The sequence below is a fragment of the Pleurodeles waltl genome, chromosome 3_1 (assembly GCF_031143425.1).
Source record: "Pleurodeles waltl isolate 20211129_DDA chromosome 3_1, aPleWal1.hap1.20221129, whole genome shotgun sequence".
In the NCBI taxonomy this organism is placed as follows: Eukaryota; Metazoa; Chordata; class Amphibia; order Caudata; family Salamandridae; genus Pleurodeles; species Pleurodeles waltl.
Window position 1 is genome coordinate 424,544,892 of NC_090440.1, and position 17,347 is coordinate 424,562,238.

At 43.3% G+C, this 17,347-nt stretch overlaps 1 protein-coding gene across 4 annotated transcripts in view; it reads right to left on the reverse strand.

Moving 5' to 3' along the window:
• WDR93 (WD repeat domain 93) overlaps positions 1-17,347 on the reverse strand; it is a 360,263-nt gene that overhangs the window by 234,875 nt on the left and 108,041 nt on the right. For all 4 annotated transcript variants that reach the window (XM_069222687.1, XM_069222684.1, XM_069222685.1 and 1 more), the window contains exon 7: positions 13,896-13,934. In XM_069222687.1, coding sequence (XP_069078788.1) covers positions 13,896-13,934 — 39 coding nt within the window. The remainder of the gene's footprint in view (positions 1-13,895; positions 13,935-17,347) is intronic.

Genomic DNA, 17,347 nt, shown 5'->3' on the forward strand with positions numbered 1-17,347 from the left:
CACGCACATCGGCCTAGCCCAATGTGTTCTTAAAGCCGACTGTGGGGCATGCGGTAGCTATAAACCTGTCGACCACAAATGTAAAGGCATGGAATGCCCTAGGTGTACCGCTGCTTTTATAGCCGGAACAACACATGAGTGTTACATGCTCAGAAGTCACTACCAGAAAAAAACAGAAGACTATATCGTATTTGATATAGAGTGTACGCAAGAGACGGGTGTGCACCAGCCAAACTATATTTACGCCCACCATCTAACAGGTGATGAGAGCTGGGAGTTTGAAGGACGGTCATGTGTGAATGATTTCCTCATCACGTTCATGCAACCTCGATACCAGGATTATACATTTCTGGCTCACAACTCCAAAGCATATGACTCATTCTTCATTATCCGTGACCTGATACATGAAAAGCTGCCCATTAGTCTCATAACCCAAGGTTCCAAACTAATGCTGCTTAAGGTTGTACCTTTTGACATTAGGTTCATAGACACCTTGAATTTTCTGCCCATGAAGTTGAGCAAACTGCCAAAAGCCTTTGGGTTTGAAGGCTGTAAAGGTTATTTCCCTCACTTTTTTAACACCTGGGCTAATCAGAATTACAGCGGCCCTATGCCTCCGCCCGACAGTTATGGTTGCGAGTACATGATGCCCTCTGAAAAAGAGAGTTTTCTACAGTGGTACGATGAAAACCGTGAAAAATGGTTTCATTTTCAAACTGAATTGAAAGCATACTGTCAGGCGGATGTTATGATATTGCGAAAAGCATGCAACCTTTTCAGAGATATTGTGGTGGCGATGACAAAGCGGGTCCTGTTTGTTGAAACCGAATCACTCAAGAGTCAAGAAAAAATAACTGTATACCTGGACCCATTTCAAAACATTACTCTGGCTTCAATGTGCATGTCTATTTATAAACACATGTTTTTATTGCCTGGAACTATCGCCTTAGTACCACCTGACCTCTATAACGGCAAGCAGAAACGTTACTCCACCCCCTCTATTCAGTGGCTCATGTACGTCTCTGCGAGTGAGAGCATCTTCATTCAGCACGCTCTGCAGGGCGGCGAATACCGGCTGGGTCGCTACTATCTAGACGGGTATGCATTAATTAACGGTGTACCAACGGCCTTTGAGTTCAACTGGTGTTTTTACCATGGCTGCCCTCAGTGTTACAAGCCCCATGAGTTTAATAGACTGCAGGGAACCACGTTTGAACATCTGCACCGCAGGACTATGGCGAAGGCGCAGTATATTGAGAGTTGTGGGTTTGTTTTGAGAACTCTATGGGAACATGATTGGGTAACTGAGCTATCGAAAGATGGTGAACTGAGCACTTTTATTAAGAGCCAGCAGTTACCTTCACCGCTGGAACCCCGTGACGCCTTATTCGGTGGTCGTACAAACGCCATTCAATTGTACCGTGTAGCTGGCCCTGGTGAGAAAATACATTACTACGACTTCACAAGTCTGTATCCGTTTGTGAACAAGGTGAAGTTGTACCCTATGGGTCATCCTACAATCATATACCAGAACTTTAAACCTCTCAAAGAGTACTTTGGAATCATTAAGTGTCAGATTCACCCACCGCGGAAACTTTACTTTCTGGTGCTCCCTTATAGAGTCGAGGGTAAGCTAATGTTCCCCCTATGCCGTACCTGCGCTGAAAGTAAACAGCTTAGCGAATGTCTGCATAGTGATGAGCAGAGGGTGCTGGAAGGGACATGGTGTACCATCGAGGTGCAGACGGCTCTAGAGAAAGGGTATCGCCTAGGTAAAATCCTGGAAGTCTGGCACTTTCCAAACACAACAACCCAGCTCTTTTCTGAGTACATCAACTTGTTTCTCAGAGACAAGCAGGAGGCCTCGGGGTATCCAGAATGGTGTGTCGATGAGCCCTCAAAGAAAAAGTATATCGCTGATTACAAAGCTCGCGAGGGTATTAAACTGAGACCTGCGTTCATTAAGGTTAACCCCGCCCGCCGTCAGCTAGCTAAGCTCTGTCTCAATTCCTTGTGGGGAAAGTTTGCACAACGTACCAATTTGTCAAACACATCCATCGTCACAGATCCAGATGAGCTTTTTAAGTACATATTCACACCGGTTTATGACATATCCAGTTGTGAATTTATTGACGACGAGACGGCCGTTCTATGCTGGAAATACGCCAAAGAGTACCCCACAACGTGTAACAATATAAACATCTTTATAGCCTGCTTCACAACCGCTCACGCCAGGCTAGAGCTTTACAGGTTGCTGGACAAGCTTCAGGAACGGTGTTTGTACCATGACACTGACTCGGTTATCTTTGTGAGTAAAGAGGGTGATGAAGATCCTCCGCTGGGTGATTATCTAGGGGATTTGACCAGCGAGCTCGAAAAGGGGGAGTATATACAGGAATTTACCTCCTCAGGCCCTAAGACGTACAGTTATAAGACCTCAAACAACAAGGTTTGCATGAAAGTCAAAGGTATCACTTTAAACGTCAACAATACGATTAAAATAAACTTTGACAGTCTGAAGGGCCTGGTGCACGAATACTCCGCCTCGAGCGATCACAAAAATAGCAAAGCCATTGTTGTAAACCACCCGAGCATTGTCAGGTCCAAGAAAAAATGGGAAATTACAACCCAACCTATGTATAAAACCTTAAGAGTAGTGTTTGACAAACGGGTCCTCACATCGGACTACAAAACACTGCCTTACGGTTACTAAAAGACATTAGAGGCTCGAACTCCACCCAGACATGGACACTAGACTACAGCACCCATTCTCCTGCGTTTTAGCAGGTCCCTCCAATAGCGGTAAAAGTTTTTTTATAAAGAAACTGCTAGAAAATGCTCCCGGTGTTTTATCTCAGACCCCAAACAACATTGTGTGGCTTTATTCAAGCTGGCAGGATCTTTACACGGAGCTCACCCTAAAGTTCCCCCACATTCGGTTTATAGAGGGTATCCCTGATAATCTCAACGACGATGATTTGCTACCAAAACAACTTGTAAACATGGTCGTGGTGGATGACCTCATGCGTGAAGGCGGGGACCACCCCGAGATTGAGCGGGCTTTTACGCAATATTCACACCACCGTAATCTGAGCATATGCTATATAGTGCAGAACCTGTTTTACAAGGGCAAGAGCAGCCGATCCATAACTCTCAACGCCTCATACCTGGTCTTATTTAAAAACCCCAGAGACAAACTTCAGATCTCAATTATAGCTAAACAAATGTACCCCGGAAACACCCCGTTTTTCATGGAGGCCTTTAACGATGCTACAGCAAAACACCATGGTTACTTACTGGTGGATTTGAAACCCAACACTCTTGAAGACTACAGACTACGAGCCGGCATACTACCACCTGACTTCCCAGTCGCCTACACGCCTAAAACAATGCCCAAAACCTATAAAAAGAACAAGTAAAAAGATGTTTATAACATTTACACTCTAAACCTTGTAATATAAGGACCCCACAATGTCTGCGAGGTTGCAGCGTAATTTACGCCTTCTAAAAATGTTGATCACAGCCAGCCCCTCTAAAAGAAAAGCAATCCTTTGCGCTGCCTCGGACGACCTAGTGGCCGCCATTTCAGAAATAGCCCTAAACACCCTAAAAGGTAATGTCCCGATATCAATGAGCCAGTTCCGCGTTCTGAAGAAGAAGCGCCACATTATTAAGAAGCTCAGCAATAAGAGGGCATCGCTCCTTTCCAAAAGAAAACTGTTCAAACAGTCAGGAGGCTTTATAGGGTCGCTGTTAGGTATAGCTATACCCCTAATCACAGGGTTACTGTCGAGGTCCTGATAGAGCACGCCCACAAAATGTACCTCGTACCACGGCAACAGCTGGAACATCTTGGCCCTTGTAACACGGATGTCTGGGACATACGCAAAAACGAAACGCAGCGTCTCGATGCTGAAATCAAAGCCATTTTGAACCGAACTGATTTAAAACCCCACGACAAAGCAGGGCTTTACTCAGGAGCCCTTCAAAACTTTCTACAATACTACAAGCAGCTAACCTCTGAAAAAAACAAACTGACGCTGTATACCCCAGATGCTGAACAGCAGCCAGGCCCCTCTACGGCGTCTCAAGACATAGGCCCCACAACCACAACAGATGCCTTTGTCTTAGACCTTTTAAAAAATATCAGTCAGAAATATAGAGGGGCTGCTCAAATGTTGCTCAGTAAAATGACTACTACTAAAGATCTGACAACCTGGAACGACCGGGGCGAATTCGTTTACAAAGGGCAGCCGGTTGCTGGTTCCCATATGTATGATCTGGTCCGGGGTCTCACACATGGTAAAACCCTATCGACACAAGACGCTCCTAGAGGCTGGGAGCAGTTCCTAAGTGCAGCTGCGGAACTCAACATTCCCTCCACGATTATCGGTAATGCAGAGAATCGCCGTAAGCTTGAAAGATTAAAAGATCCGGCCCCAGCTGCTTTTACAAGGAGCCCCGCTATATCGACATCACCTTTCTTTCCACAACTAACACCCGTTCGGAACAGTGCTGCTCTTCCTATGGAGCCTAAAAAGAGACTATTCAAAATGAACACCTGGCTACCGCTCTAATTTTGCACACTTGTACAGTTTTTGTTAAAAGTTTTTATGGTTCGAAAAATTGTGCTTCATTTTATATGTTTAACCTTGTAAATGTTAGTGTTGAAACATACTTGTAATAAACACTTTTAAATTTTCATCAGTAGTCTGCCATCTTTTTGTTTATAAATGCTTTGAAAATGTGCGCAGTGTGACTTAAAAAAAAAAATGCCAAGGATGAAAGCATGTTTAAGATGTTTTTTATTTTAGGCACACATAAGTACAAATAACAGCTTTACAGTACCTTACACTTTTGACAAAGACCATATTCTGCTTTAACAACGTGCGACATTGTCCTGGAGTTTTCATTCACATATTTCATAACAACATCATCGTTGTTTACTAGATCGTCTGAGTACAGATTTAAAAAATTTCTAAACGTTATACCTTCCGACATTTTACTAATAAAGTATATACAATGTTCCCCACATGTGATGGCCATAGGATCCTGTACCCGAAGTTTATTATACACAACAGTGGGTGATGCTTTTTTTACATATTTGAATATCGGCTTTGTATAAATACTATGCTCAGGGAATTCGGCTAAACTATCAAACACTATAACCTTGTCCACATCCAGAAACAGAGCCGCCCAATGTGCACCACCCCGGTAATGGGGATCGGTGTTAAAGACGAGGGTGCGGGGCCTTTCTGGACCTATCTTTTCAGGTAGTCCATCGCTAGGGTATACCCCTAGAAAGTATTTCTTAGCATGTTTATGTCTACTTAAGAAGTCCCGTATCTCCGTAGTGTCCATTTTATATATTTTTTTAAAAATTAAAATTGTTATTTTTGTATTTTACACTCTTTCAATGGTAGTCAAACATAAGCTGACGGGCGTGGTTGACCTGGATAACGCTGTCGAATACCGAGAACACAACCATGTTCACATTGGCAGCCAGCGCCTGTGTAAAACGTATTTCCGCTTTTAGATTTCCGTTTTTGATCAGGTTGTAATGGTCGCCGTCTTCCATGTCAGGCGTCAGGTCGAACGCAAACAGAGTGTAGCCGGCAGCATACCCTTCTCTTGAAACAACTACTCCAGAGTCCCTCAGCTGTTTCCCCGTTTTCGAGACTAGTCCTAGATATTCCCGGACAAAATTTGATGTTCCAAAATTCAGCGTGAAAGGTTTTGCGGGGATCACTGCGCCCTCGTGAACCAGAGCAGCATAGTTGATATCATAGTGTTTGAAGTTGAAAGGGTTTGAGTTGTAGACGCCACTAAAAGCGGTATTGTCCACAAACCCTATGATGATGAGTTTCGGTAATTGCCCCAGAAATAGATTCTGCTGCTGCGTTAATCGGGTTCCGGCGGGGATGCTGAATATCTTCAGAGCAACTCTTTCAATGGCATACTTGGCGTTCGATAATTGTAAAGCTTCAGCATGGGCCAGTCTGACACTTGGGGACACTTTCACTCTCTTTACAAACAGGCTCGCTGACAATATAACCAATTTATACTGCTCTGCATCACCGCTGATGAGACAGAAAGCGTCTTTGTTACGATTGAGTTTGATCTTAAGATCGATACCGTTGACTAACAGTTTGTCTTGGAAGAAAAGGTCTGAATGTATGTGCCCTAGGAGGTCAAAATGCCTACTGCCGGCGACGAAGCGGGCTCTTTTTTTAAATCCCTCATTGTCCCCGTCCAAAGCCGTGTTCTCCAAATGCGCTTCGGTATCTCGGTAGAAGAGCCCTGCTGAAAGATGTGTGTCCAGCGCATCGCGACTATAATTTAGAATACTCTCTATGTAGGCCCTGTAGGCATACATGTTATTACTCTGTGTGACAAGGCGATCGCCTAGGTTAATGTCCACTTGATTAAACATTGTTGCGATGGGGTAGGCTATCGGGCCACTCTAGCATCATCCTCGATGTTGTCACCGTTCGCTTTGGTTATTTTACAGACGAGGTGCAGGAGAGTGTTGTTGAGATCAAGGTACATATCCGTGGACCCCGACACATAAAACTATATCGGTGCAAGGGGTGTCAGAGCGGCCATCGGCGATACTTCCATGAAAAAACAGTTTTCAATGCTAGTCTGTGTGGGTTTGAGAGAAAACAGATCTAACTCAGATTTGGCGCATTCACCCGATGCACAGTGTACGAAGGCCATGATCGATGTTTTAAAAAATATTCGCACTAGAACGAGTTCTCTTCTTCCTGGTCGATCTCTTCCGTCATACGGCTCTTCTTTTGTGAGGGCCTTTTGAAGTAGTCCGGCGCTTCTTATAGGGCCTTGGTGGACCCCTACGCCTCGAAGCCCTGCGCTTCCTTTTAACACCACCATGCGCTTTATACAGCAACCCCGCTCCTTCTTGTGGCTGTCTATTCATGCGTTCGGCTACCGCAGACGTTACACTACCCACGACATCCTGGGCGATGTTTGTAGCAGCCGCTTTAACATGAGGTTTTGCCATTTCGAACCCTCTTCTCAAAAAGGGCATGGCTCTCCTAAACATGCTCCGGAAGAAACCACCCAATCCCGCCCCATACATAACCGGAGCCCCTTGAAAGTAGGGCTGGGGGCCTCCATACCCCGTCTGAACTCTATAATAGTCCCTGTACATAGAGGGATCCCCGTAGGTTTTCATGATGACCATTGCAGCTGTCTAATAGTCACCTTCGCGCCGTGGCCATAAATGAAGCTTGACAATAACTTTCCCGTATTTAAAGGCAACCGGCTCCGACTGATCGTTGTACACCATGATGGTTATAGTGTCAAAATGGTTTTTAGAAATTGCAACATAGTCGAGTTTGTGATGTTGTATATTAACCATCGTGTTATTTTCGCCCTGCACAGGGACCCACCTCAACAATGGTGAATAACTGTCCCCGACCCTCTGCGGCTCTACAATATCGCTATAAACGTAGAGTGTATAAAATCCTCCATTAATATCGGGACATGTAGGGTCTGGATCCACCTGCCTTTGCTGATGTTGTACAGTCCCTAAAACCCGTTGTAATTTACCACTACATTTAAACACAGTACTGAGCTCTGGGGCTTTAAGAAACACTTTTCTTCTAACGTAATCCAATACCAGATATATATTCGCATACGTCTCGATGGTGCCTATAGATTTGTTGATGGCCTCGACTACCGTCGCTACGGTGGGGTAATAGCCGTGTGGGAAAGACAGGTGATAGGTCAGGGTATCCTGAGGGCGCTTTATATGAAATTTAACATCGGCCTTTGTAAAGGTATTCCAAGTTCTAGGGTACTGTATTTCCGTTAGTGCCACCTCCCACGGGCCTTTCAAATCCACTGGTTTTGCAAGTTTCACCGTATAACTCGAGATCTGATTGTCTGGGAACATGTCCTTCGAAGCATTGGATGGCAGCGTGATATAAAAAGGGGAGTTCTCCATCATGGCGCTTACAGCTTGACCTCACACACCGTGCAACGAGCTGGCCAGGACCCAACTGTTAAATATCTCGGGCCACCCACGCCATTTGACCAACGCCTGTCTCCGGGCACCAATCCCTTTCCTTTTCAGAACCTTTTCAACCCTGTACACCCTGTTTGGATCGTAGGGCACCTTTTGCAACTCTTCGGTGTAAAAGACACCCGATACCTCTTCCCCAGCGTAGTCTTTTAACCTGTAAATATATATATCCCTTCTTTAAGCTGCACACTTTCCACTATGAATATCTCATCGCTGAATGTTTGCTGGTAGCCTTTGGTGAAGACCCCCTTCAACTTTGAAACCCTGACATGATCCCCTTCTTTTAAATTCGGTTTCTTGACCTTCGGCGTGAGACGCCCACCGTACACCGTTCTCCACACCGTTAACGAATTATCCCTTGTTACCTTAACAGGGGCCATTTTGATTGTCCTGTGGTAGGTGGCGTTATAACATCTATAAAAGCCTTTAGAACATCCACGTATCTGTAGGTGTTGTTGGCGGTGAAATATCGCCACATCTTCGACTTTAAAGTACGGTTAAAACGATCTACAACAGCAGCCTTTACCTCTGTGTGTGTTACAAAATGTTGAACAGCGTGCTGGTCTAATAATTTTTGGAAATGTTTGTTTAAAAATTCCTTTCCTGCGTCTGTTTGTAGTTTCTGGGGCACACGCCCGCTAGCGAAGATGTCTTTAAAAGCAGATGTAACGCTGGTACCACTTTTATCGTTTAATGCCTCTGCATAGGCGTACTTGGACAGACAAGACATCTATGACGGTTAATATATACATGGCGCCATCGTTATGTTTTGCTAGATCTTGAAGACTGATTATGTCGGCCTGCCACTGATAATCGAGCTGTGCGTTAACAACGGTGGCCCTCCTCTTAAAGCGTCTCCTGGCAGGTTTGTGCAGCGAATAAGCCTCTTCCCCCGCTAACTAAGTCTTCACACTGGCACGTTTTACAGATTCATTTTCAGCTCGAGCCCTTCTAAATAGAGCTTCGGAGCCTCCGAAACTTCCAACCCCATGTTTATCGTAATAAAGCTTCCTTAAATCCGCATCCGTCATGTTGTCTCCCACCAACACCACGAAATGAAAGACGCCTGTTTTGTGTAAGGTCATTTTATTAAACATGAAAAACATAAAAGTGCGGCTGGGCTACACAACCAACGTGTATTTGACATTTTGTGCTACATAGCTTATAGATGTCATAACGCTGGACCGCTGTGGTCTTTTTACAATCGTATACATAGTACAACACCCCCACCCCTACGCATGTTACTCAGAGCATGTCCTTTTACAAACCCTAAGCACCACAAACTTTGATATTTTTATAGCTATACTCTCAATAGCTCTAGACATGACTTCCCGCTCCCCACGCCTATAACTCTGAACACTCAGGATACTGACAGAATTCAACAGTTCATACAGTTCTAACCAGGACCATTCAGAACCTTTATTTGTGAGATAATCTTCAGTCGTGTTCTCCAAAGCCTTGTGTATCCCCGTCTCAGGTGAAAGTCTTAACTCTCGATTGTGATCTTTGTCCGAGGTCTGGCATTTAACAGATGCGTTTAGCCGCCTATTGATACACCACTTGGCGATACACACATGACTGCTACATTGCAACAAGGCCGAAGGTTCCGAAATGTTCAGATACCGCAGAGTCACAGGATGTATTTCAGCTATTCTTTCTTTAACCAGCACAAAAATCAATCTCCCGATACAGATGTAGCCCGGTTGTAACTCATAGACATCTTGCATCTCGATACCCGGATTCCCCGCCTAAAAGTGAGTAAGTATGGAGCGTTAAGTAACACATTTATGGTCTACTTTTTATTTTATTTTATTTATTTATTTATTTTATTTTTTTTAAAACAGCTTTCGTGGGGCTAAAGACATCATTCTTCTGTTTTTATAATAAATGTCACACATTCGTCTTTCTATAACCCGTTCTAACATACTTATGTCAAAGTGGGGACACATCCCATGCATGCGGTCGAGTTTTGAGCAGGGCTCAGCAGCGTATCGGATCTCATTGACAGCCGCAGCCAAGACCTTAATCATATCACTGTGGACACCTTTCTTCACAGCAGACAGCCCATACACAACCCTTAACAACTTATATACCCGGTAAGGGTCTATCCGACTACAAATGTGGCGAATTATTCTTGCTGTGTATGCATCGTATAAACATTCATGAGCCTCCTGTTGAGGCTCATTAATTTTATGCCCGTAACAAAGATCATAATAATCCCGTTTAACACATGCGTTCACAGCGGCCGCTGCAAAACCTTTAACTGGCCATATGGTGGCCAAGGGTACGTCCGGTGCTTCCTTTTCAAAATCGCGGCTAGTGTAGGTGCAGACACATTTCTTACGAGGCTCTTTGTTCTGGCTTGTAATACTTCCAGACTGTCTGGAACAGCATAAGCAGTAAAAATTTACGGCGTTAACCTTTGGAGTTGACCCTTCTAGAGGCTCTCTTTCTTCAGCTACGTTCTAGGGTTCAAACAGAAAGCACAAGGCACATTATTAGTTAAATGTATGACATTAGAGTATACAGGCATAAAAAATAAAAAATAAAAAACTGTCATTACCAACCTCCATATTCGCATCACACTCAGAGGCTCCTCTGAAATCCTGGGAGTCGCAGAGGTCCATTGGGGTAGAAACATCGCCGGAGCTTACACCTGATGGCTGTACAATAACGGCCTCTGACTCGGGGTCCTCCTGGACGCCCATGTCTTCATAGATGGGCGAATTCGGTGGTGCTACACATTCTTCAACATCTTCAATGTCTATGAAGTTAGATGCAACACTTAATTCATCTTTCGAGGCATTGCTGTCGCTGTCGGCCCCCTTAATAGGGGATATCTGGGTCGACACATCCTTGAGGTTGAGCTTTTCAAGCCGATAGCAAAGTTCCTCTTCAAAACCGGTAACATTGGTATCTTGGGGGGCAGGGACACCCTGTTGTGCATTCTCATCCATCGTAAGAGGGGCTAGGGTCCGGTAATATCTACCAATAGTGTTCAGGGCCCCTGAGGAGGCGGCTTTTCTTGCGATCGGATTGTATCTCTTCATGGCACCTTGCCAAACTGTTTCAGCCCTGGTTCGCGGTTTGACAGACGGTTCTAACCAGCTCCTTATATGCAACATTTCAAAAAAAAAAAAAAAAGGGGGGCTAACACGTGACACCATGAGGGCACATCCCACTTGACACCCCCATGCACACACGTCACTTCCGGGGAGGGCTTTCAGGGACACCGGAAGTCCCAGCCACCGGAAATGACGTCATTTCCGGGGGCGGGATAACTGTCACTTTTAATATGATGATTAAAGGTATCCCTTCCTACTACTCATGTTACTATCAGCATAATATGAACATTTCTAACATGATTATAAAGTTCCTAACAGCCTTACACCTTACAGACTATTTCCTTGAGCTACACCATGAGAGCATGGAGTAGTTAGCTTGCCTCTAGAGTTTCTTGGGACTAAGAGCACTGCATACCTGTTCTAATGGGAGCAGTTATGATTATCAAACTTCAGCCAGGAGAGAGTGTTCTATTGGAAGGAAAAAACATATCAACTGGACTCAGCTCTTCTCCTTTCTGTATCGGCTCTCAGCATAGGAATGGTTGCTGCTGCAGTCTGGTAGGACCTATGGAGATAACCCGGGTGGAAGCCTTTCCCATTCTGTGATCAATTCATAAGTTTTATGTTGGGTTGGCCAGTGACTTTTACCCTACATTGGGAACTTTATGTTAATCCAGGACATAACCGGTATGAACCAGTATATTGAAAATATGTCAACTCAGACTACATGTTTACTTTACATACCCACTGTCAGACACTGAAATGTAGATATCATGGAACTTGTGGCAGACTTGTGACACCTTATGTGTTAGGAAAATCGTTATTTAGATGAACTAACACTTTCATGAGTTCTGTGAAAGATAATGTTGTACTTAATGTGGACCAAAGGCAGACAAGCTTTCTGAGCATGCACCAAATGGAGTCTGGTTTTGGGAGTTTAAGACAGAATCAGAGTTGTAAAAACGAAAGCATTTGCTGCAGAGCACGCTTAAATAAATGAAGGAATGGGGAGTTATTTTAATTAAAAAGTATATATTGTTAATGCTCAAGAAAGCTAAAATGAGGACACAATTTCTATGAGTTTGCAAATTTTTTCCTTGTCCACTTTAGTAAAACATTCTGACATGCAGATTCAAACATGTACTTCCAACACCAGTAGCAGCTTGTTAATTAACTCATTCGTAATCAAATACAGCATCATCACAAATTTCTAATGAAGAACTAGAATGCTAACATTTTGTATTCAAGAGTGAGCGAGACACTCTTGAATGCTATTTTGTTAGAATAGGTGCCGTTGAATTTAAAGAATTTCCTAAAGAGCACGCTAGAGTAAATGAGCATTTCGATGTTAATGCAGACTGAAACGAGAGGGCTAAGTTTTATGTGGAGATGAGCCTGTTTTTAGAAGTTTGAGCATAATGTATTTGTAAAGGGGTTACAAATATACATATATACCACACATATTTATCTATTTATTTTCACTGAGAAAAAATAAAAGGTAAAGTGATGTTTTAGGTATGCTAATAAGATCTCAGCTTACATATTGTTCATATTAACACCTATGAACAATATGTAAGCTGAGATCTTATTAGCATACCTAAATAAAAATGAGCTAAAAAAACAATGTTTGAAAAATAAATAATAATAATAATATTTTCTAAAACACACAGGTAGTTCGAATGAGGGGTCCCAGCACTACACACAGGTATCCGCAGCCCTAAATGCAGCAATTAAACTCCCCTATATCCCACACTGAAGGACCAGGTTTTAGTTTTTTTCCTGAAAGCACACTCGGACTGAACCTGAGGCAACACCAGTGGCAAAGCATTTCACAACTTTGGTGCCAAGTAACTAAAATAACTTCTACCTAAGCATGCTCTCTTTACTTTGGGAACACGTCAACATCTCCACTGATGATCTTAAGTTTCTCGCTGTTACTTTGAAATTCACCAGTTACAGTTTACTGGCCTAACTATAACTTGTGCCCCCACCATGCACTGCTTATGACTTCACATATTACATCACTCATGACATGTTGAATGACATCATTGATGGCAGTATTTATGACATCATACAATATAAGATATATGGGTAAGCCATCATAATGAATGGTTTGCAGTGGTTTTGGAAGCTCATATTCCACAGAAAAGAGGTCTAACTATGAACTATATCCCCTAATTCACAGTGCTGAATTCATTTAACGGTTATTTAGCTTCCCTGAATAATTAGAAACGTAAAATAGAGCATTCCATAATTCTTTTAGGTCTGGATTAAAAATATATATATTTCACAAAATTCCAATGGTGCTCTTAGACTATTAATCAATAAATGAAACCAGCTCACCCTTGCAGGCCCATCCTTGATGCCAGCATCGACCAATGAATCCTGCCTAATGTGTTAAAATAAAGACTGCAAACGGAGAACCGTATCAGGTAAACGATCCACTGTTCAACATTGCACTTTATTTTGTTTCTCTATATATGCCTTTTTAAGCCTACTCTGTAGCAGCAATGTACTACAAAGGAAGAGTACAATTTAGAATGCACTTTTTGATTTTGTTACGTTTGATTTATAATACACATTGTTGCATAAAATACATTTTAAATATGAGCACATTATCCCTAACAAAAACGTACACTTCTCAACACATTGACAGACATATTAAATTACAAGTTCATTTTAGGTAAAGCCAACAACGCATGCAACTCTGGATATAATCTCAGAACTCACTAGCACATCGTTAAATATTTTATACACGTCTACTGTGAAAGAGAAGTTACCATTTCGGGGGCCTCTGTACCTTGTGCTCCCGGCAATGTCTGTAGATGAAAGAAGAAAACATAAGACTTCTCACTAAGGACTGAATTGCAAGCATTGCAATTTTTGTTTCACACTAGCGAACAACCAGCATCGTAACTTTTAGCACTTACCCTACCCCTCCCACTTACAGAACATCTGCTCTGGCACTCGTATTCTATTGCTGGAAGTCAACTAGAGCATGTTTGAGTTTACATAGCTTCTGATGGCATACAAACTCCAAATGGCTGCCAGGATCCATGGGGATCTACTGCATGGTCTATTGCGGCTTTGAGAGCTAAGCAATGACTTCATGGACTCCACTGAGCTGCTCTGGCAGATTCAAAATAGAAATACATTACAGTTCAGATGTCTCTAAAATGCAGCTCTGACGTACCATTTCTATTTCAGGGTGGAAGTGAAGGTCTCACTGAAACCCTCATGAGTTTTAGTGTAATAATGGCTTCTTCTGTGGATACTTTCAGCGATTCACTATTAAGTCAATAGAACAGACATTGACACCGAATACCATAATAGTGACAGAGGCCCTTTAATGCATCTTTGATGAGGTAAACGCTCTGAAGCTTGTTAGTTGCCTTGGACTCCATTTCAGCCCTCCCAACTAAAGAATAGGGTTTCTAGAGTCAAATGAAAACTGACAGACTGATGTCGCTGCTAAACATGATTCTGGTTGTGCATTAGCAAACTGAAGAGTCCATGATGTTAACAAGCTGCTGCCAAATGGTGGTCCAAAAGATCCTTGCATTTAAAGAAACTGACTTGTGACGGGCTTCAAGCCTTACCATTTTATTACAATCCCGTCCCAACAACATGCCTGCTTTATAAACATCAACATCAACACAAATCCTGCTACGTTCCTCACAGCTTCACTAGCTCTTCTCTCAAACTATTCCTCCTTGTAAACTAGAAGCCTTCTCTACTCTCTGACCTTTTGCCCTTACTTCTGATGTGCCGCCCGCTGCTCAAACACTCTCCATTAAATCAAGCAGCCAACCTACAAACTTCTAATCTTCAGTGGTCCTGCCATTACTAAAAATCTACTTCCATTCAGGCCTCTAGGGCAGTGTTCCAGTTTTTTTACCAGTGTGTTTCTAAGTTGCTAAATCGTCTTCAATTCGTTTGCACAGAAATGGCCTTCTCATACATGAATATCCCTCCACGCAGCACAAACTCACCTCCTGGAATGTGCTATACATCACCAGCTCAGTATTTAACTGATTTTCCTCCAGCATCTCTGGCTTGTATTTTGAAATTGTTTGGGGTTCCAATCTCTCCCCACCCACTTCATTACAAGTTACTGTTCAAACAGCTGTCCACCTGGGTCCTCTGTAACTCCTTCACAACGCCACTTTCATCTATAACATCATCTGTTATTTTGTATTGTACTATCTACTGCACACTGATAATTCCCAAATGTTCCTTCTCAGTTCCTACCCTTACACCTTAGCTCCAGTTACAAATATCACATGGTATCGCATCCATTCACCACGGGATAGCTGGCTGTTTCCTCATGCTGAACTCATCCAAAACTGAGGTCACATACTTTTACTGTCACACATGCATTTCACTTCATACCTAACCCACTTTACTCTTCTCCTCACGTTCTGATCCAAGCCTCCTGTGCTGGAACCCTTGGTGGAGTATTCAAACCATCCATGTGAATTCTTCGAATGGAATCCTTCAATAGAACTACAGCCACTGCTGCCCACTATAAAGCATAAAATATACCAAGCTCCACCAAGATATTCCTTGCCACTCTGAGAAGGAGTGGCCAGTGTGGAGGTGGCTTAATTAGTGGTGTTGGCCTTCACCAGCCTGTTCAACAGCTCATCTGTTCTCGGACTCCCAGGTCACATCTTCATTAATGCGGCTCAATGTACCAGATGGCAACAGAGATAACCTCAGGCTGGATGTCTTCCTTTCTGCGTGGTCCTCAGGCCTGCCCTGCACATCTGGAGCAGGTATAACCATCATGGCAGAGGGTGACAGTGCCACACTGAAAAGAAACTAGGCAGAAGTGAGGCACACAGAGCAGCAGTCCTCTAAGGCCGTGTCCAGGAAAGGCAGCACAACCAGGTGCATTCAGAAACAAAGAGATATCACAAGAGTGGAAAAAGAAGCCCACACTGCAGGCCAAACACAGTGGGCCCTTTAGTCTTCAAACAAATATGCCCACCCACATCTCCCTCTTTTCCCTCATCACCTAAGTCTTGTTCTGCTCTTTGCTTTTTGCCTTCTGCTAAACTTGGCCTCACAGCTAGACAGTCCATGGAAGATATGGAAAAGCACAGGAGGTCACATACAGGACAGTATGCAATGGCCACAAAACAAGAGATGTACATGGTGGGGTCCCAAGCAGACAATGCTTGTGGTACTGAGCTAGTTGGCAGATGAAAATTAGGGAGAGGTGATGTCCTGGTAAGGGGGTTTCTGCAGTGTCTATCCTCTCCCAGCACCACCCCAACCTGACAAGTGCTGCAGGCTGCTCTTAACCCCCGGTCAAGGAGCCCTAACCTATTATGTATACTCATCCATTCACCAACAAGTGGGCAAGGAAGAAGTGGAAAGGTATACACAGGAGAATGGCTGACAAAAGCCTTGCAATGAGCTCTGGCAAATAACGTTTGACAATCAGATAGGACTCTTTGGTTGAATTCTAATGCTTAATTTTACCCACTGTGAATGTCCTGACTACTGACCCATGCCCCCCCCCCCCCGAATGCCTAGAGTAATTACCTCCTCTAAGTTATAACTATGTATTACTGACCTCGTCTGAGCTCTCACAAGCTATTTTTTTATTCTCTTTGAATGATCTCACATTTCCTTAGTTGAACTGAAACTTTTCCTCCACCTGTGTTTGTGTCACGGGGCCTGATCTAAAGTTTGACAGAATAGTAACTCTGTAAGAAACTTCACTGATATCCAAAATGAGGTATCATAAGGGCTATTGAACACAATCCAGTTCTAATAAGGCGAATAGGATATCTGTCACGTTTGTGACGCAGTAACTGTAGGATGTGTCAAGAGTTGTATTACACGTAATACTGTTATAGTGTACCTATGTTAATGTTTATGGTATACTGTATAACATGCATCACTGTATTCCAGAAGAGTGTAGGCAAGGTTCTTGGAATTCTCATGCAGCATGCTTGCCATAGCTGACGAGATGACTGGAGCCTTCCTCTATTTCGCCTCCTCTGTCGTGTGTTGTATTGTAAGAAGAATTAAACCAACAGTTTTCCTTATTTCTGGCTATCGTGGAATGATTTGCCACAGCATAATTTGGTATCAGGAGTGGGGTAAAGTTGAGGAGCTGTTTGGTGCTGGGGTACCTTCCCTTACAACCGATAGACGGTATGGAAAGAAGACGGTGTGAAATGAAGATTTATATTTGACAGCGCCTCGAGCGTTCAAA